The sequence below is a fragment of the Nyctibius grandis genome, chromosome Z (genome assembly GCF_013368605.1).
Source record: "Nyctibius grandis isolate bNycGra1 chromosome Z, bNycGra1.pri, whole genome shotgun sequence".
In the NCBI taxonomy this organism is placed as follows: domain Eukaryota; kingdom Metazoa; phylum Chordata; class Aves; order Nyctibiiformes; family Nyctibiidae; genus Nyctibius; species Nyctibius grandis.
The window spans coordinates 44,861,020-44,882,625 of record NC_090695.1 but is presented as its reverse complement, the minus strand read 5'-3'; the positions used below and the strand labels follow the sequence as shown (position 1 = coordinate 44,882,625).

At 40.0% G+C, this 21,606-nt stretch overlaps 1 protein-coding gene across 5 annotated transcripts in view; it reads right to left on the bottom strand.

Annotated features, from left to right (window-relative positions):
• Positions 1 to 413: 413 nt before the first annotated feature.
• The window catches only part of LOC137676901 (transducin-like enhancer protein 4), a 102,082-nt gene continuing 80,889 nt past the window's right edge, over positions 414 to 21,606 (bottom strand). For 4 of the 5 annotated variants that reach the window (XM_068423997.1, XM_068423998.1, XM_068424001.1 and 1 more), the window contains 12 exons: positions 14,923 to 15,042; positions 14,330 to 14,383; positions 13,534 to 13,686; positions 12,144 to 12,276; positions 11,660 to 11,853; positions 11,393 to 11,469; positions 7,388 to 7,637; positions 6,056 to 6,303; positions 4,932 to 5,079; positions 4,201 to 4,351; positions 3,802 to 3,878; positions 414 to 2,133 (listed from right to left, as the gene is read on the bottom strand). In XM_068423997.1, the coding sequence (XP_068280098.1) occupies positions 2,026 to 2,133; positions 3,802 to 3,878; positions 4,201 to 4,351; positions 4,932 to 5,079; positions 6,056 to 6,303; positions 7,388 to 7,637; positions 11,393 to 11,469; positions 11,660 to 11,853; positions 12,144 to 12,276; positions 13,534 to 13,686; positions 14,330 to 14,383; positions 14,923 to 15,042 (1,713 nt within the window). In that variant the 3' untranslated portion in view covers positions 414 to 2,025. Of the gene's footprint in view, positions 2,134 to 2,818; positions 2,897 to 3,801; positions 3,879 to 4,200; positions 4,352 to 4,931; positions 5,080 to 6,055; positions 6,304 to 7,387; positions 7,638 to 11,392; positions 11,470 to 11,659; positions 11,854 to 12,143; positions 12,277 to 13,533; positions 13,687 to 14,329; positions 14,384 to 14,922; positions 15,043 to 21,606 lie in introns of those variants that run through there. The other variant, XM_068424000.1, reaches the window with a different exon arrangement.

Sequence of the window (21,606 nt, the reverse complement as noted above, 5' to 3'; positions counted from 1 at the left end):
TCCTGCTGAGCTCCACACACTTCATCAGGCGCGCAAGCAGGAATCATCCCCAGTTTCACTCTTTCCAAGGTATGGGATAACGTAAAGCTTTGTACCAGATGGGAAACTACACAAACGGGAGGTGGCAAACTCCTATGTGACATGGCCAAAGTGTTGTGGCTGATGCCTCCAGGAGTTCAGATTCACTGTAGTCAGGTAACTTGGGAAACTATAAATTCATTGATTTTGCTAGCTCTGAGAAATTTTTTGAAACTCTACATTGTCTCTCAGTGACAAAACCTACGAAGTATCTGTAGCGGCATGCTCTGCCACTTAATGACCGTTGCCCTACAGACAGCATTCTGCACACATAACTGAGATTATCACACTCAAAAAGAATGAGGGAGGGGAAAAAAAAAATAGAAAAATGCATCTTAGAAGTTACTTATGTTTAATGCTCAAAAGTCTGAATGCACAAACAATAATCTACCATTATAGAAGTACTGGTGGTCAATACAATGCATTAGAACTATGTACAATGACACAGTTTAGTATCAAAATCTTTCTACAATGTAGAATATTACGAAACTGTTAATGACATCAAACACTAAGCACTTAAGACACCATTTTTTGCTACCACATTTGGAACTTCAATGAACAGTCCATTTTAACTTGCAGCATCAATCCATTTCTAGTATGAAATTAAGTAATTTTCTACTTATACAATAAGATTTATCTACACGGGTCTTTTGATTTTGATCCATAGCAGCAAAGGCACTGTACATCAGCAGATCCACAGACTTAAAGATTTTTTTTTAAAGCATTCAAAAAAAAAGTCACAGATCATAGTTTAACAGCAACAACAACAACATAAAAAGATAACACGTTGTCTCTGGCACAATGGCTCAGTCTGCGTCCATTTTAGGGACATCCAGTCAAGACTTGGATTGAACTGCTGGCGAACAAAGCAAGTCCTTATCCCAATGAGAATCCATTCCTTTTTGTATGTCGGAATGAGTACTCTTGTAAATCCTACCTTGGAGGTCATTGCTTTTGTAGTTTGTACATTGGTAGGCATCCATTCTTATTTCAGTGCAGTTTCCAAAGAACTTATCAAATATTTGTCATAATCTCTTGTAATTGAAAAATTGCCCAAAGACACATATCCCCATTTTCAAGGAAACATTGCAAAAGTTTCCAGAAGTAACAAAGGTGATTCTTTGAGGCAACTTATTGTACTCTCTACAATATAACAAAGAGAGGTGTTTATATTAAAAAAACCTAGCTTAACATCAAAATGCTTTATGTTTATCAAGAGAAAAGCATTGAGAACAAATCTGTACACAAGATGCTATATTAACATTGCAAATATATAAATTAGCACATTCTTACGTAAAGTGAATTTAATTTAGATGTGAACTGAATTTGCCATTCATCACAGGCATGTAGATTACTGGCTACAGTTTGCAATTCCTAAGTTTCCAAGACTGTCTAAAATAGTTAAGATACAGCATCTTCTCACCAAATAATTACACTGTAATAACACTTAGAGGTCTCATCCAAGAACAGGACTAAAAAATATAACAAAGTTTATTTTTCTTAAATAGAAACTACAAGTCTATTTAGTGTAATTTTAACTATCTCCTGAACATCCTTCTCCAAGATCCCCAATTTATCCACCTGTAAAAACACAAAGTATACAATGCACCTTTCAAACTAAAGACAGGCCAGACAGCTTCATTTAGTCAGTTCGTTGTTAGAAAGCATTCTTTAAACAAAATAAATACATTACAGCTATAATACATAATTAAAGAGTCAAGTTTACTGTTAAGTATGCTTATTCCATCTTCTTCCAAGTAGACATCTGACAATTTGGCATCACAAGTTCTTAATGAGCATTCACAAATCAACAGCAAGTTAAGAAGGTAAAAATAAATTCCACAACTGTGATGAGCATTTAAGTTCTCAGTTTAGAAAGAAAAAAAAAAAAAGGAATATACCGCAAAGTGCTAGGAGAAGGAGTTCTGTCTGCATTCAGATTTGTCTCTAATAAATAACTTCATAGACTGTAGCTTTCTTGTCCCCAGAGCCAGTGACAATGTATTTGTCATCCACAGAGATATCACAGCTAAGCACAGATGACGATTCTTTGGACTACAAGAAAAGGGGGGGGGGGGGGGGGGGGGGGGGGGGGAGAAAAGAAAATTACATCTTTCCAGTCCTTCAGTCCAGAAGGGCTTGAAGATTAACTGGAAGAGTTTATAGAGAGGGAATACACCGAAAGCTCATTTAAACATCAGTACCGTAGTGGCAGCTTTTTTTACAAGACTGTTTCTCCAAACTTTTTCTACCTAAAGCTCTACAGCAACAGAAAACAGCAGCAGAAAGGGAACTGAATGTTATGGACCTAGAGATAATCTATCAACAAAAAGAAGCAGTCCCTTCTATACACTTTACAAGCAATGAGCATTTATTAATATTTTATACATTAGCTTTTGCATAAAAATGAATGAAAAGCCATCTTCTTCTTCCCTCCCTTTTTTGTTGTAAACCAGAAATCTGTATGGAGAAGCACTACAAAGCTCTATCCACCCACAGGTATGGAGCGAAGGGACTCCACAGAAGTAACTGTATCTCCTCTCACTATTTCCCCAACACAGAAGACAAAAGCCTTGCATAAAGGAATTTACATCAATAGGGAGGATGAAAATATGAAAAGATACTGTCGTGGAATAGGACGCCCAACAGTGTACAGCAGGCGAATGGGAGACAGGATACATCAAGAATGCAGTAGCTCTGTCTCTCCCAGCTTTTCTGTCTTTTCTGAGGTGATGTGTATGCATTGTCACATTTTACTTGCTGTCCTAGTGCATGTTTTCTTTACGTAATATATGTCCACGTGCTCTTCTGCCTGTCACTGCAAGAGATAAACACCTCCCAATCATGATAAGTTTTTGCCAAGAAACCTCTGCTGCACTGCACAGGAATTTTCTTTCTCTACCCCTCATTAAGTAAGCTGCACTGGGGTTTTAACATCACTTTTACGGGAGATGTGTTCTTGGTAGGACTATTTGGGCTTTCTGTGGGAGGTGGTTCTGGAGCTGAATAGCCTCCACTAAGAAAACTCAGACCTCAGCTTTCTCATGTCAACGCAAACTGTACTGTCCCCAAAGGTGGAGACACAGCAGGTATGAGCACAGGCGACACCTGATCGTTTAAACCAGAACCCCAGTTAATTCAAAAAAATTCCCAGCCTAGAAGTACCTGTAGTTGAAAGAAGAGAAGGACATACAGAAATCCCACTTTTCTTTAATGGCACTGAAGTGCCATTAAAACTGGGCACAGAGAGACTACAGGAAGATTACAACTTCCAGTTATACTCTATGGGGCTCCTCCATAAGGATACAGTCTTCAGCACAGGAGTCTTCCTGTCAAATCCACTGACTTTATGCATCTCGTCAAAGAAAAACATGTGTTGAACATGACTTTCACTGTTTTAGGTCATTTTGGACCTTCAGTGAATGCTCACCTAATGACATGACTTGGGTACTGTATTACAGCAATACGCACAAGAAGGTGAGAAAGAAGAGTATTAAAAACAATTTTAGATTAAAGGACTACTTTATTATAAGAACTAAATTACTCAAATGTTAGAAAGGACAAAAGCGTATCTCTATTTAATTACAGACAAAGTCTTAAAGGAACATAGTAATTAGCCAAGAATTTCCACTTAAAAACTCCTTAAGCTAATGACAGACCCTGAGATGTGCAGCTCTACTGCACTGTAATGTATGTGGAAAATAGCTTTTAGGAGATTATTACCTGGAATATACTGGCTCCATAAGGTGTTCTCCAGGCATTAAGAAGATTATCTTTTCCAGTGCTTACAAACCATTTGCCTGCAACAGATTGTTTAAATGCTATTGTTGCATTTTGTTTTCAAGGAATGCACCCCAAGAAACAGATTAATCATAAAAACAATGCATTCACACATTAATGGAAAAGATATCCAAAGAAAGTCACATTTTCATCTGCTTGCACTACGATGTTCAACCACAATATAAGCAGTTCACACAAAAAAGCAGTCATATAGAATTTTTTAAATAATTTTAATAGATAAATTTAACATCTAATTTTTAACTGTATCCCTACTTTCATCTAAAGGTAATCTTGAACAAATTTCTCAGGAGGGAAAACACTGGCATAGAAAGATTTGCTTACCACAGTGAGCAAATTTGAGTGACAACACACAGCTCTCATGAAGATGCAGCTGATACTTGTCTGGCTTAGTAACATGCAGCACCTCGACGTTACTGTTCTCCATTCCTACTGCCAACCACTCACCAGTTGGACAATAGCCCAGTGAGAAGATCTGGAATTAGCACAGCACATGCTTCAATCAGTAAAGGAACGAGCTTGAGATATTCAAAACTGACTGTTGCTACACTGTTAACACTATGCAAAAACACATTTTGGTCTACTACAGTGTTAAAAACATGATAATCCACTTACTATAGTAATCAAGATAAATTAGTTCATGCAAACAAAGCTCAATTAAAACTGTAATAGTAAAGCACTGAATCAAGCTATAAAAGTTAATGTTGTAGCTTATCTGACAGCATTTAAAAATATTTTCGTAAAATATTTTTGAACAAGAATCTACAGAAACAGGAACAGACTGCACACAGGAACACTTTAACCTAGCAATACTTTTATGAAAAGGATTCTCCACTACTCTCATGGGAGAAGTACTAATCTGTCAAATAGTCATAATCCAGAAAGACGGTTAGCTGCCACATCGCGGTAGGGGAAAGAGTGTGAGACTAAGTGAAAAATTCTTTGGAGTTCTGTTTGAGCCTACATTTTTGCTTTAAAAAAAAAATAACAAAAATGCTTGTTTTAGAAAACCAGGACAGATTTTTCTTAACATGCCAAAGCTTCTGAGATTGAACCTGTGATGTGAAGTCATGTTGCTGTAGCTGTCTCCCTTCTCTGAGATCCCAGGATCTGACTGTATTGTCCAAGCCTCCTGTCCATAGTTTGGTGCCGTCATTAGAAATGTCAATACAGCTTGCTCCATCCGTGTGGCCCTGAAATTGCCTGAAAATATTGAAAGAAGATATGCACGTTCTCACACTGGAAACAGTTGGTTCTAAGCAAGTATACAAAATACCTCCTTTTTCTTTCAGTCCCTGACATGCAGCCATTAAAGACAACAGTAACGCAGATTCCAATAGCAATCTGAGATTAATATAATCTCTGGGATGACGAAGTGAGTTTTGTGATGTAATGACGAAACAATCAGGCCAGACAGCCAAGTGCTAATTTGATTTCAAAAAGCACACTTTACGAGTCAGATACTCTGGGGATCTTTGCTGCTGACTGTGTGATACCCACTATTCGACTGTGTGATACCCACTATTCAACTGAAAATACCCCACTTCCCACAAAGGAATGTAGCATGATTGTAAAAATTCAGTTAGTTTAAGAACAATCTGCAGATTACCAACAAACCTGGAAAAAAAAAAGAGCAGTCTGAATGGGAACATCAGGGAGTAAAAGCCTGCTTTACACGCAATACTGATACATTACATATAACAAAGACACACAGTGCAGTGCACAGAGAAGCTCTGTATGACTGGCTCCTAGCTTACTGTACATTAGCGTTGAGCAACAACCCAAGCTCCTAACATGCTGAGTTTGCAATGCAGTAATTTACACCCATCTTTACCCAAGACATATTTGCTGGAGCACTGATTAAAGAATTGGAGTGTGAGCACAGTGTATTGCATGAAAACAAAGAAAACTATGTGTTCAAAGAACCTACAGCAGTGTCAACACCAGCTGATCTTAGGAAATGATAGTCATGGGCTGTTCAACAGGCCTGGAATTATGAAACTCTCAAAACCTATAAACAATTATATAGACTTTTGTCAATGTATTACCATGGCTATTGCCTGGCAATGAATTACTGGAAGCAGCTATGCAGACATCATGGAGAAAATAGCATATGTACGCAGAGGAGCCATGTCTAATTAATTCTTTGCAACCTGATGATCCAGTTCTGTCGACCTACCTTACTAACGTCTGGTTATGCAGATCCCATACTGCAATGTTCCCATCGCTACAGCAAGAGAAGCAGACCTTGGAATCAGGGCTGATAGCTAGGGCATAGCAAGCTGGAGCAGAAGATGTCAGCTCTGCTTTGATGCGAGGAGTTGGAGCTGCCAGGTCCCAAATGGATAACGTGCTGGCTTCGCCACCAACAATCAGGGTGCGGCCGTCGGGGAGCAATCTGCAGGAACGGATGTAGTTATCTCTGTTCTGTGGAGACAGAAGCCATCAAGAAATTACTCATGAGGAAAGGAAAACAGCATTAACATGAGAGCAGAAATCCATAAAAGTATTGTATTCCCTCCCGGTTTTAATGAGCCATTTATACTTATGACAATGATAAAGTGTAGTAATGCCAGAAAATTACATGACATTAGGGAAGTACTTAAACTTGAGCTACAAAATTCAGCAGTGAGAGATATTTAGTCTTAATTAGCATCAAAACGCGAAGACCTGAACCCAGCCCAAAACAATTCAACATAGCTGTATTCGACAGCTTGTGTAGAAAGTTACATTTTCATACTCTATTTATTTCAGCACATCAACCTCTCGGCATGGGGAAGTACCAAATTCCCTGCACACTCCCCCCTGCTCTGTTCCAGTGAGACTTGCTGCCACCACCTAGGAGATGTCAGAGGAAAATATTTGGGCAATTTTCTTCATTTGTGTAGCAACTTGTATAGCAATTCATTACATGTCTACATGTGCTGCACAGTACTCATTTTACTGCCTCTGTAACAAGAAGCAATATCTTACCAAGAACTGGTAAATGACACAAGAAAAGCTGCTAACAATGGTTCATCTTGTTAGCACATTCAAATAATTTGTGAATAAAACTCAGGGATATTTTTAATTGTCACATTAAGACAAGGCAATGCACTCACACACATACACAGACACAAAATACGTGACACAACCTTCAAATATTCTTGGAGAATACAGCTGCAAGACAGCAATTTTTAGCGTGATAGGATATCAAGCTTTAAGACTGCCAACAAACATCAAAGTTTATAAACAATATTTGCTGTGCTGTCTTTGATCTTTCCCCTACCAATACAATTTTAGGATATTAAAGATGTATTGATTCATTGGGGGGAAAAAACCACAAGCACAACAAGGAACATATTTCAAACTCAGTTCTAAAAGAACCAACAAAATTACAAATGAAATATCAAGCTTTGATAGCAATAAGAGCACTCAAATACCCACTGTTTTTTTGTACCTTAACGGTATCATTTCAATTTTAACACAACCTGCTATCTTCTTCCACTGTCGTACGCTGCTGTTCACCTACCAGGCAGTCCAGCTGAGAGACAGGGCTCTTATTGCCAGGGTGGCTGATGTCCCAGACTTTGACGCACCCCTTCCCACCTGTGTACACGTGTCTTGTGGGGTTGCTGATGGTAACTGCACACACAACTTCCCCATGGTTCAGAGTGTTGATCTGACGGGCATGGCGAGGGATTCCTGGACCAATGAGGGCATCAGGAGGGAAAGGAACCGGCTGCATCTGACCATCTGCACTTACATGAAAGGAGTAGGCTCTTAGGGGGAAAAAAAAAAAGATAGGGGGTGATTTAAGAAGTTTTTCTTCAGCCTGTTTAAGAAAACAGAATTAAAGGTGTGTTTCCACTGCAGGCATTCAGACTGTGCACTCAGCTCCTTTTGCAATCTTTTTAACCATGTGAAGAAGAAATTATTTCATTATCTATAGCATGGCCGTCAAAGCATAAACTTAGGTAATCTTCTTTTAACGTGGAAAGTCATGCACCATCTAGCAATCAAATGAGCTTTACAGCTCATGCAATGGTGATTTCTGGTATGCGTGAGGATACATGACGCTACTCTTAAACTTGGGGCACAGGGAGACCACCACATGCAGAGAACGGAAGGAAGGCTGGGTGAGAGCTCCCTGGAAGACAGAAGTAGTTGGCTGGCTGCTGCACAGCATGGTGCATAGCTGAGTGCCAGGGTACATTTACCTGCCCCCTTGCTGACTCTAACGTGCAAGCTTCAGCTGGACTGCTGCCAAGCCACCCCAAATGTGGGTCCCATGCCCCGTGAGCAAAACTGCCCAGCACTGTACCTAAGGGTAGAGCGAAACCTCCACTGTCAAGGAGTTAAGTCCTCAAGGCATGGCTGCTGACATATGACAGACCAGCAAAAAAACACTGGAATCTTCTACCTTCTTTTGAGCTTGCTGTCTTTTTTCTTTTCTCCCCCCTCCTCCGTCCGCCCCCTGCCATTTTTTGTGTGTGCTGACCTGACACAAATACAAATCCCAATTTCTCTTGCCAGAATCAGGGCTCTCACTGAGTAAGAATGTGTTGTGTGACTGCCAGTCATGCCACCTGTGAATAACCTATCAACAGCTTCATCTCAAAATATTTTCCAGGGAGAACAGTTAGGTTGTGAAATTGTCTTGTTCTGAGATGCTACCCGACACATCACATCTATTACAAGAGCACAAACTTTCTAAGAGGGTTCACCTAACACATACCAAGGTATGCTTAATGGAAGGCTTTAATTTCCTTAGACCTAAAAAACATCATAGTACTGACAAAAAAAATCCATTGTCACAATTGAGGGATGAGAAGAGCTCACCAAAAAAATCACTTTATGAGAATACTTAAGAAGATCACTTCCTTAATTGTTGCTCCAAAGTCACTGAAAAAGGCAGTGTTCAGAATGCAACTATTGAATTTGTTATTTAAGATTCATAGTGCATTAACACTAGAGCAATAATTTTCAGTGGGACAAAATGTAACTGCATTTTCACCTTTCTGATGATCTCCAGAGGTCCCTTCCAACCCTTAACCATTCTGTGATTCTGTGATTCCCAGAGCTTTATACACACTTCTATCCTGTGCTATGTTTCTTGTTCTGGCAGGTCTGAGTGACAGATCATATCATCATTCTCCATTTTTTGACATTAAACACGTTCAGGAAAGGGTAGGACAGATTTCTGTGCCTGTCAGAAGCAGCAAACTGCCCATATGAGTAGAATTAGGGTTTGATTATCACTGCAGAAATCTGAAATGTCTTCATCGTTATCTCCCTAATTCCTGTTTGCTGCTGTAAGGTACTGAAAAAAGCAGCTGATGGCCACCTGAAATCTCTAACAAAACAGGTGGAACTTCATTATCATCTTTTCTGATTTGTGTATGCAGTTGCTCTCTGCAGAGACATGTTGAGCACTGAGTCTATGACACTTTTATTAACCAAAGTGATTTTTCAGCATGCTTATAAAGTACACAGGGAACATATTTAACAATTACAGAAATAACGCTTAGATCTGGAGTGATCTGTGACTACATTATTCTCACTCTATTCATTACTCCATACCAGCGCGTGTGATTAACTGTTGCATTGTTGCTTGGTTTGGTTTTGTGGTGGTTGAGCAGGGGTTTTTTTTCACTCTGAGAACCAATACCACATGTTGCTGATTTTAAGTACTCTAAATATCTTTCAAATATCTGACACTATAAACACCTGGCGAGCACTTTTTTCTTCTTGTCACATTAACTACCTTTTCTATTTATATATTGTACAATCCCCAGCGTTTTGATATCTCTCCAAAGTGAAAGAGAGTTATTAGGGGCCAGATCCCTGATGTGCCACACACTCCCCGCTCCATTTCAACAGACACTCAACAGTGCTGAGAATTTACACAACTTTCGGTCTAAGGGAAGAGTAAATGAGAAAGCAACAATCCTGACTGATAGCTGTGAAAAGTACTGCACTTAAGATGAAGAAAAATCAACGCAATAGTGCTAAAACAGTCACAGATTTCAAAGGTTTCAGGCTCTATGGCAGACAAATGACAGTTATATTTAAATGTTTAAAATGGTCATCAATATGTCAACAACATTCAAAAACCTTGGAAGTGCACCAGAATTGAACTCGTTTTGATTTCGGTTTGCCTCACAGTTTATTCCCCCCAACTCTAACAAGAGTAAGATGTGAGCAGGGAGGTCTCCACATCCCTGGCACTGCTGTTTCTCAGACCACAGCAAGCAAATCCTGGTAGAGACGGTCACCCTTCCTTCTGGGCGACCGACTCCACCAAGGATGAACTTGAATCCTGCAACCACTTGAACATTACATCAAGACATTTCTAAGTGTCTGCTGCATGCACAGGATGAAGATCTGTGCCCCACAGAATTTTTAATGCAAGCAGCTGGTCTGGAAGCTGCTGCACACCAACTTCCATACTCACCTTACACAGCCTCCTAACAGGGTGGTGCAACTAGCAGAACAGTCAACTTGAGGTGGCAACTAGTGTTAAATGTAACCAGTCTGAGAGAGCTGGACATGGTTTATGATTTGTGTGACACGTATGTACAAGAGGAGCTACAGGCACTAGGACTGATCATTTGTCACCATGATACATTATCAATCCTGCATGTCCATGAGGTCACTGGCAGGTAAGCATATGCATTTCCTTACTTGCATGGAAGCATCCGACTAGCCCCCAACCACTCCTCCACAAACAGGTTCATACATATAAGAGTAAGAGAAGAAATGGCACAAACATCCCCTGCCCTTCAAACTCTCCAATATTAGCTGGTCACAGTTGCCCACAAGTGTCACAGAAGAAGTGGAACTGGAGGACCCTTACATAAAATCTGGATCATTATGGTTTGCATCACTGTTTTATTTTTTCTCCTCTCTAACTCAAGAGAAATATGAGCAGAGAGTTCTTTGTATCTGTGCAATTCTTTTTCTGATGTTCACAACAGGCGAAACCTGTTAGAGCAGGTCACCTTTTACGGTCAGTTCCATCAAGGATGAATTTGAACATTATGATACAATAATTCTTTCCAGTACTTTCAATCAAACAAACCATTTCAGTGTTGCTTTCTCTGTACAGTGCTGTTTATAGCAGTTGATAAATTTGCAAGTAATTGCAAGGCTTTTGTGAACAAAGAAATCATTTTTTTAAACTGAGAAGCAGAGTACAGCTAAGATGGAAAGCCGAGACCCCTTCCAGTCTGCATTTCCGTATAAGACCAGCCAGTCGGATTCAGCATGTAACACCTCAAAGTTCAGCTCCTTTTTCCATTTATTTCTGTCTCCTTTACTCTGTATCACCCAGTCCTTGTCGGCTGCTATTAGTCTTCAAAACAAATTGATAAATGCAACTTTAAGATTAAACAGTGTTTCTCCTGCCCTTGCCCATTGCTATATTTATTTCTATTCACACGATAGTTTTCAGTAGCTAAGGGGAATTCCAGCTGGCAAGCGAACACAACTTCAATAGACGATTGACTTTTAAAGTTGAATGTTTGATACTCACGGTTTTCCTCCTGGGATGCCTGTGAGATTAGGAGGAATGCCTGGAACTCGCATGTGATGATGTGGATCAAAACCAACCTATAGTTTTCCCCAAGCAAAACAAAAAGTTGTATTAAAGATAGAGTTAGGCAAAGGAAGACTGTTTAATTCATGTTCTCCACAGCACACTCCCCAAATTACAAAGAGACTGAACTAGATCTAACCCCACAGGTCTTACCTTTAATATAAAGTGCTCTCAACACCGAACGCACTAGCGGCAAACACTTACCACCGGAGATCTCCCGTAAGCTGCTGCTGCTGCTGCTGCCGCAGCTGCTGCACTCATTTGAGGGGAAATATTGTGTAGACCGGCGTAGGCAGCTCCAGGGCTGGTCAGCTCCCCGTTCATTCCAGCATGTGGCACAATCCCAAATGGAGTAGGATAAGGACACGGCACTGCCATAGGCGTCCTTAAACCTGAAGCTATTGAGAGGAAAAAAAGAGTGAAGTCACATAGCCAGTCGAGACCCGTCAGACGAAATATGAGTTTGGCAAACAGGTTTTTTTAGAGAGACGGATATATATATACACACACACACACACACACATATATACACACACACACACACACACTGTATTAAGGTGCTGAAGAACCAGCTCAGCATCCAGTTTAAGCAGCTGTAATATACTGCCTTGTCACTGTAGATTTAAAGGGAGCCTGGTTAGGGACAAATGGCCACTGATTTGCACCATCAAAATACACGGACACTAACCTAGCGGGTCCACACCTGGGGGTTTGCCAGGCACTGGCCTCAGTCCGGGAGTGGAGTTGCTGCCTGGAGTTGGGGCATCAGTCCGTGGAGTTGGGGTATTTGATTTAGACACAGGAGTGGTAGATTTCTCATTCTAATCACCAAAAAGGAAAAAGGAAGACTGTTAGTTATTTTACTGTTTTAGCTAGTGGTTGGAAAGAGACCTGACAACAACCAGAGAGTGCATGATTACTGATATTTAGCTTTCGGGTTTAGGTTTCAACAGTCCCTGGCAATGAAGAGAAGCTGCAGAGACACTGAAAAAGATGGAATGGCTTTGGGAAATAACTACAGCCTTCACAGCTTTCCCCGTCAGAGGCATTTGTATGATTCAGAATGAGGTCAATGACTGAAAATCACTGCCATCTGACAATTACACTGGCAGCATATGTGAAATCTGTCAGTGGTCTCACTCTGCCCATGATGGACCTGCTCCCGTTATATTTATGAGTTTCTGTGAGAGGCCACTGCCGAGTGGACGAGAAGAAAGAAACCCCACGACTGACCAACAACTTATGCCCAAATGCAGAGCTGGTAACACAGGATGGAGACAGTGATGAGCATAAAGTCAGGAACTGTGCAGTGCCACTTGTGTGACAAGCTTGTTCATCAGACAAACAAGACTGACTCCTGGGTCTGAACCTGTCATTCTATCACCTTTCCTGAGTACTACATTCACTTTAAGCTTTCTTTTTTATTTATTTCATTTCTTTAAATAATCGTGTACCCTGGCCTGTGAAGAACTGAGAGAGGAGTTACTGTGCAGCTCAGGAAGGTGATTAACTGTGGTCACAAACAGGAAAGGAAAGAACACCCCCAACTTGAAGGTAGCTCTTTTTTTTTGCATTGTGATTTGTGATGCAAGTCAAGGAAGGCTCTTGTAAATGACAGATTACTTTTTAGATAGAAAATAAAAATTATTGTTGCTGTATATGGCCTGGTAATTCAAACAAAGCTAACAACCAAATCACATCCAAGCAGTGGACTGAATTTGCTATAAACCACAGCACAGGAAAACAGCTCAAGGAACCCCTGTGTACTTTTATTTATTCTCAGAATAACAGTTTTTCATATGGGGGAGGAGAAAAACATCCCTCAGCACAGCACATCTATCATCTACCCACACCACCAATGAAAATAACCTCTTCCTATCCCCAAAAAAAAAGGCTGTGGACTTTCTCCTCAATATTTTATTAAATTCCCTTGAAGAGCTAAATTAACCAAATTTTAAATTGATGCTTCACAGTGCTTTATTGACAGCTGGGGAAATCCAAATTGTGTCCAGACAGAAATCCGGTAAGCATGTGTTTCAGCATATGATCATGGGTCAGGGGCATTTTGAAGCACTTACAAGGCTAAGTTCTTTGGATTTGGAGGAAGGAGTACTGCTGGAGGATGCAATAGACGCCGGACTAATTGGTGCATCTTTCTTCAGCAGTCGAGTCTTGTCCAAGCCATTCTCCCGTGGAGAGTGTGCTGGGCTCCCCCGGGGAGAGGAAGGATCCTAAACATCAGCAACGTGGATTAGTATAAAAACTGCATACTAGCCACTAGTGCTTGTCTTGTGCAATTCTCACTTCAGAATGAAGATCTGTCATAAAAAGTGACATCTTCCTTCAATTCTTAATTGATTTAGCTGATAAAATTGTAAAATCGAGACGGATAATGAAAGACAATTTTTTTTTAAAGAAAGTCTTAAAATTTGGTGCCATTAACCATGAAAAATAATGTTAAAAATCTACAGATATTTAAATAGGCAAGTAAATCTCATTTGTCAGGTGACAGAATGAAAAGGTTTGAGACACTTGGCAGACCTGATAAATTTGACAAATGAAGTCATGGCCAGAGTGAAAGAAAATACAGATACTGTTACAAGCTGCATCCTATCTGCTGTGCTGTACTGGCTTTAAATATCTCAAGCAGACTTTTGGTTCATACAAGAAACAAAAAGGGTCCTCTGTAGAAACAAGTGTTACAGATCTGATTTGCATTCTAAAGAAAGACCTGACTGGATTCCCTGAGGCATTTCAAGCTCCTTTATGAAGGCAAATGCTGTATTCTTTTTCATATACACAATATGCACAGAAACCACTGAAGACACCCCCACCACTACCACTGTAAGGTAGAAAAACCAGCATTGTGTATACCTCATTCGAAACATCAACTACCAAGTTGTCATCGCTCTTTTCACCATCGCTGTCCTGCAACAATAAATCACAATGTGTTAAAAACATTTATTTAATATCCCAACATCTCTTAAGTGCTAAGAAAAAATAAACCAATGAAATTGCAAGGCTGTTCACAACTATGCAACACAGTGTTTACTTTTACTAAGCTTTATGTGGTAATACAATTATAATATTTAGGTCACCTATACGGCTTCTGCTTAGCAGGTTGGCACAGCTATAGCACTTTTCCTAGTTTTCACACTGGTGAACAAGGACACAGGATGAAAATCCTCATCCAAAGTTGCACTGCACTGAGAAGTCCAGATCCACCAAGCCCCAGACTAACTAATGCTCAGTCCTCTTGTCACACTCCTTCCAGGTGCTCTACATTTTTAAAAACACTATCAATCCTACACAATGAATTTCCACACAGCATAGATGTTAGAGGCAGGCAGTAAGAACCTGTTAAAAATTTGACCCTCAATTTTAAAATTAGTTATGCAGCAGGAATCAGGTGAAATTACAGAGGAACACTTAAGTTCAACAATGCACAACACGGACAATTTACTCACGTAACGAGCTGCTATTTCCTTCTCTTCTGTTTTCTGTTTTTTACTATCTGAAGAATAATCTGTTGAATTTCTGTGCTTTTCTGCTGTTCTGAAACTGGCTGAGGGAGATACAGAAGAGCTCTGCAGTCAGAAAAGAGATGAAGAAAACATCATCAGGTGCTCAGTGGTTCATTTGTCACTATCCCTCAATACAACTTAACCCAATAATATGATTTGGAGTTGTTCGCACAGATAACACTTTGGTTTTTAATCACTGATAGCTACCCAGCAAGTATCTTGTATTAAAAGCGCACAATGCCTTGCAGGAGCTAGATAAAGACGATCAGCCGACAGATCATAGTTGCTATCTGCAGTGTCAATGGAATGAATGTAGAGCTATTTTGGACCATTTTATGAATACTGTGCATTGGCCTGGTTTTGGCTTGTTTCCTCTACAAATATGCAGGGTTATATCAATACTCCCAGAAGAGGGAGGTGGGTGTGTATGTATGTGTGTTTGCCTGTGTAAATCAAGAACATAGTGGCTTGAGGTAAGTCACACTTCAGCAAACGTTTGAATGAGGATTTCTAGCAAAGCTGCAAGCTTCCGAGCAGTCTTGAAGCAGGAAAGAAAAGGGGAAACCACCTAAATTCATTTTATTTTCGTGCCTTTTACAACTATAGGCTGTGCTTGCAGCAGACAGAAACACAATGCAGTGGCTCAGTGAGACTCTTGCCATTCTGCGATGATCATTAAAGAGCACGTGTACGGGACAGGAGAGGAAAGAAGATGACAGGTACTTTATGCAATCATACAACAATTCTGCTCTACTGCTTTAAACAAGGCAGGCGACATTTATCAACTCCTACCATATTTCCAAAGCTTGGTGGAGCCTGTATCTTGGTATACAAAAAAGGAAGTAATAAAAGATGCAAAGTTCCCTCTGGGATTGATTTTAGCAGCAGCAGCAGCTTTTGGCCCCAGTTCAAGAAAGCATTTAAGCATGCGCTAAACTTTATCTCACACTGAAGTCAATGGTTGAACGTACGTAAGTAAGGATGTGTTCAGGCATTTTGCAGAATTGGAGCTGACGGGAATGAAGATGAAAGTAATTCTCAGTTGAAACCCTGCTGACTGTTTCCAGCTCTCTGTCCTCCTTATGTAAGCGGGTAGGAGGAACAACAACCAAAGAAGTCCTTACTGCTGGATTTTAGATCCTCCCATTCACCCACAAACACTGGGTTTGGGGTTCTTCCTCCATGCACTATGGACAGCTGTTGTTCCGCATAAAACTGTACAACACAGCAATTTGGTTTTGGGGTTTTTAGTGCACACCTCCCTAGATTTATTTTATAGCTACTACCAGGAACCCAAACCAAGAAATTAGCATTTACATTGTGCAACTTCTGTTCCATCATTATTACCGAATTTCTTCTTTTCCTTAACTTATTACACCACAAACTTCGGGTAAGGATTAAGAACACTTAACCACAGAAGTTAAGCTGCGGTTGTTGCTCATGTCACATGAAAGAACACTTCTCCCTGCTGGGACACTCAGGTCCTCCACTTCTCTAAAATTTCCAGTTTTTGTCAACAGTAGCTCAGATTAATGAGTGGTGGAATTTGCAAAAATCTGCCATCTTTTTGATTGGTAATTGTCAATTACCCTCTAAGTACACTGAGTGGAAATAAAAATTTTTGACCAAAGCTAGTACTGAACGCAGCCTGTGCCTTTCCCATTTACCTGTCTGCCTCCCTCTCTCTCTCTCCCTGACAGCATAAAATAGGTAGACAAGGATTTCCTATCCTGAGCAAATACATCTTAAAATAGGTTCACTGATTTAGCTTTAAAGCAGGTTATTAACTATTATAGTAAATGACACAAACTAGCAATGTTATTTTTGCTCTGAAGAGACAACACATATTAAGACATTTGGAGACAGCAGTGGCAGTAGGCACAGAAGACCTTAAAATAAAGGCCAAGTAGAAATGCAACATTAAACGAACTGATGGCTTGAAAAACGTATTTGTTTACTGCAACAATATAGCATAGTCTTTCACAAAAGATTTTAATAGTATGCTCCTGTTATGTTTATATTCATTTACAATTTGGGAGGCAGTAGCTTGTAATGTGAATTCAATTCATTATTTCTCAACTTCACCCTACAAAAAGCGATTTGCTTTAACACTAAGAAAAATAATCACCAGTAAACTACAAATTAGAGTGGTGTCTAAAGAATTAAACTACTGCACTTCTTTAAATAGAAATATTTGTATTCATAAATTTGAAACCATATAGTTTCATTTTTCACAATCTAGTTAGTTATGTGCTATAGATACCATTTTAATCTTTGATTTCAGTGCTTAATAAAGTAACAAATTAAAGCTCCCTACTAGAATGATAAAGTAGCTAATTATCACTAGCACATAAAGAATTGAGCACCACATTGGGCACTGGGGCAGCGAACACTGCTTAATGATTTTATTGCTTCAAAGATGGATCAGACCTGATACCAATATGAAAAGATCTTGCTGCGCTAGCTCACCTGACATTAGCAGAAAAACAGAGACAACTCACCTATTGACAGCAGGCAGAATCTCATCTCCCAAACTGAAATTTGGCCAGTGTACTAGGACTAGCATTATTTTGCCTAAAGAGTCAAGTACTACAGAACAAATCTAAACATTCTCACTTTTAACTGTCCTACCCCTTTCCTTGCAAGGAGCCAGTCAATCAATACCCCTGCAGTACTCGCTTCTTTTCCCTTCAACATGTAATGCACCTGCCACATAAAGATCTCTGACTTCATGGGATCTCTGGTACTGGTGCTGACAGATCTAAATTTATCTCTTACACTAAGGAATAAAGATATGTCATGCGCATAGTCAACGAGCTATGGTCTAGATCTTCCTATGGACCTAATGTCTACTATTTTCAGTGTGCGAGGGGCAATATTATTACCCATACTGAGTTCCCACTATTGTTTGCAATAGCTTTTCAGTCTGTAAACACTTGTAAGGATCTATCTTCAGTGAGAAATACCAGGATGTGACAATGTCCTCATGGCTTCCACTGACATCAAAGTCCTACATATAATCCTGTACCCACTCAGACTTTGGTTTCTGAGCGTGCAAGTCTACATACTTCAAGAGAGGCCCCTATATCTGCAGACTGTGCAAGAAAACCTCCACTGAAGCACACTATTTAGCTGTCAGTCTCTGCCCTGTTCCTTGATTAAAACATCAGTGCTCTCCTAACAGCTGCCTTTAAGAAGCTGCAGTAGGATAGCTACTTAGAGAAATTAAGTGATTCAGCATTATGCCTTGGCAGGCTGTAACTTAATGGGCCACAGTCTTCATTTTAGTAACTATTAAAATTTATAGAGAAATAAAGTCTTTTCACGCTGCTGTTTTCCTCAATAAAATGCGTTAATCTACGAGAGAGTAGTATTTTCCTACTAACCAACACTGAGTTTGCTCACATAAAATAATTAGATCAGAGATTGGAAAAAACACTTTTTGGTTAAAGTAGGTTACATTTAGTTTCTGTTTTAGCAAAACGTAATGGTTTTTCATATTCTGCTTAGATAGAACATTTTTATTCATGTTAAATACACCACAAAATGCTGACAAAAAACAACTGAACATACACATTTATAGAAAGGCTGAACACATTGCCTTGTTCACATAATTTGCTTAAGAAGCGGAACAGTGTGTTTCTAGCGCTCGGCCCACAGTATCTTTTTTCACTAGGCTGTAAAGCATGGCACGCTATGCTTCGGTCTCAGTTTTGGGCAATGCTAACTGAAAACATCTCCCACCACATGGACCACTCTGTTTTCTCACCAACACTGGCAGGGCGCTGCTCCTGGCGCACAGGCGCAGATTAAATGCACATAAGTAGAGCCACACAAGCGTCTTTACACAGCCATAAAATTCTCACTGGTAACAGGGCAAACACAAGAGTGCTCGCTGTTTATTCGGGATAACTAGTACTTCAAATTGCCACGAAAAGACAAAAAATGTCACCATCTTACCCCCAACTTCCACTGGAAGTTACTTGCATTAACATAGATGACTCACACGGTAACGTGGCAGAAAAGAAATCAATACGGACAGATTGCACAGCCATCCAACTGCTCTCAAATCCTGCAAGCCCCAACTCCCCGTATGCTAGCTCCTGCAGATGAAGACCTGGCCTGAGCAGACTAAGTGGCAATTAAATGAAATTAGTGTTAAAAGTAATGAATAGAGATGACAGTATGAAAAGCCGTCCCACGTGATAAAGCTGGTAACTCTTTAAAGCATTCACGAATATGACCATTCCCCAGCGTACCCTTACTACTACGTCAAAATGATGTATTTGGAGTGTAATAATTAAAACAATAATTCCCAACAAAGTGGGAATTACGACATAATTGACCATCCTGAAGTATTAAGCAAACTGCAGTAAAAGGGAAGGATGCTCAATGCTAAGGTCAATTACAGTATAATTATCTGAGTGACATTATTGCTGTTATAAAGTCTGTTGAAAGTATAAAAGAAACTATAAAAATGGATACCATATGCATCACAGGGAAACGGCCAGGCAGTAATGCTGCTTGGTTGGCTGGTGCCAATGTTATAGATGGACGTACCAGCACCAGAGCCTGGACTCAAGTACTGCTCCAGGCTTGGGCTTGGAGCACTGAACTCGCTGAGATAAACTGTATGCTTAAATCAAAAATGCAAAAAAAAAAAAACAAACCCACAACCAAAACTGTAACCAACAGCTCCTACACTGTAAACCTTCTGCATGGGTCTAACTACAAGGCAACATCTGTCTAAAAAAATGCATTCATTTACATACACCTGTAGGCACAGGTACATTACTTTTATAAAACTGAGGGAGATGGTGTAAAATGCTGTGGGCTGCTCCATAGACACCATATGGAGTGTCCGCACAGTGGCTGTGCTCCTGAGGTGGTCACCCACAACTACACTGCTACTACACCTTTTTGTTGCTATTATTATTATTATTATTATTGCTATTACTACATGACTATTACTACATCCCCGTATCCACTCCAGCCTCATGGATTTTGTGATCTTTGCTTTTATTTTCCAGCATCCCTCCTTTGCTGTCCTTAGTTCAGCCAGCAGGTTTTCCTTACCTTGCCTTTCCCTTTAGGTATATGCAGTGGGTCGCGATCAGGCTGACACAGTCAGGCAGTACAGCCCAGAGTGCATCTCCTCCGAAATGGCTCACCAAAGGAGGGGAGGCTGGTAGCTGAGTCTTGTTCCCACATACATCACCAGTCATGGTGAAGTTTTGTAATGTTTTTACCTCCCCCTTCTCCAACTTTTTTCTCTACTTCCCCAAACTGAAACCCAGCTTCCACTCAGCCGTACCATGATCAAATACTTTTTTTGTCTCATTCGCCACCTTTTCCCTGTAACTGCATTTTCAGAAACCAGACAAAGTCTCAGTAATTGTTAGGAAAAATGCTACTAACTAGCTAGGAAAGATAGAGAACAAAGCTGGTTTTAATATTACATGACCCTGTCTGAGCTAACTGGATTGAGTTTAGTAATCAAGCATGTGATAATTATTTTTAATACAAACAATGATTAAAATGCAAACTTTGAAGTTTTATATAGCATTTTTACCCACTAATTAACTTCACTAATTGCAAAATTAATGAAGTTAATTAGTGGATAAGAGTGTCGTAAAAAAACATCAAAGTCTAGATGTGTAGTGCTGCTGTAAAAGCAACAAGACGGCCACAAAGAAGTCCAGAATAAAGAGAATGCGTAGGCCCAGCCAGCAGTTATTCTTCGAGACACAAATGTTCTCAGAAGTTTTATGTGCATAGAAGTATAGATATGTTACATATATTTGTGTGTAATTTCTTTAAAAATACCCGTGTAACTGTTTACACTGGTGATCTGCTCGCCCTGGTGGTACCACCGCGATATTTAATCTAAGCTAACTAAAAGCATCAAAGCCTGGATGTTATGAAATGGGTGATAAAATGAACTATAAACCACTACAGTTGTACATGTTAATTCCAGTCATGTACTTCAACATACACTTATCAATTTGTTGGAAAAGCTAAGCGGGCCACACCGCAGAAGCTGGAGATACCTAGTAATTTTGACATATAATCCTATCAGCATGTGCTGTTGTTTCTCCAGCCCCTCCTGGTGTATAGGTGCATGGTGGTGCAAGAAAAGCAGGTGTTTAAAGCAATGGTGAGGGCAGCTGGCTAGCCTTTCACAGATGGATTTTTGCAATAAATCCTATAAAATACAGATTCTCCAGTAATCAATGGCTGAAGGACATAACACACATAAGGGCTAATCACTACTGACACTGTGAGGGTAAAAGGACGGAGAGAAGAACGGATGCAGCTTAAGTACAAGCAAGCGAAGCAGCAGAGGAACACAGCTGCGAGGCAAAAAGGGAAGACAGGTTTAGGTTAAAGTATAGCTTAGCACAGGCACATGAAGGTAGTGAAATCAAGGAGTGTGGCAAGAATAACAAGCACCCTTTGGTAAGCAACACAGTTTCAACAAAGGACCTGGTTTCAGCAGGGAACAAAAGAAAAAGAAACAGCTGGGCAGGAAAAGGAGTTAAACACTTCTGATAGGTTTACAGAAGCTTCAAAGTTCACAGATTACATTTACCGTGAAGTCTGCTCTCATCCACATCTGCCAACCCG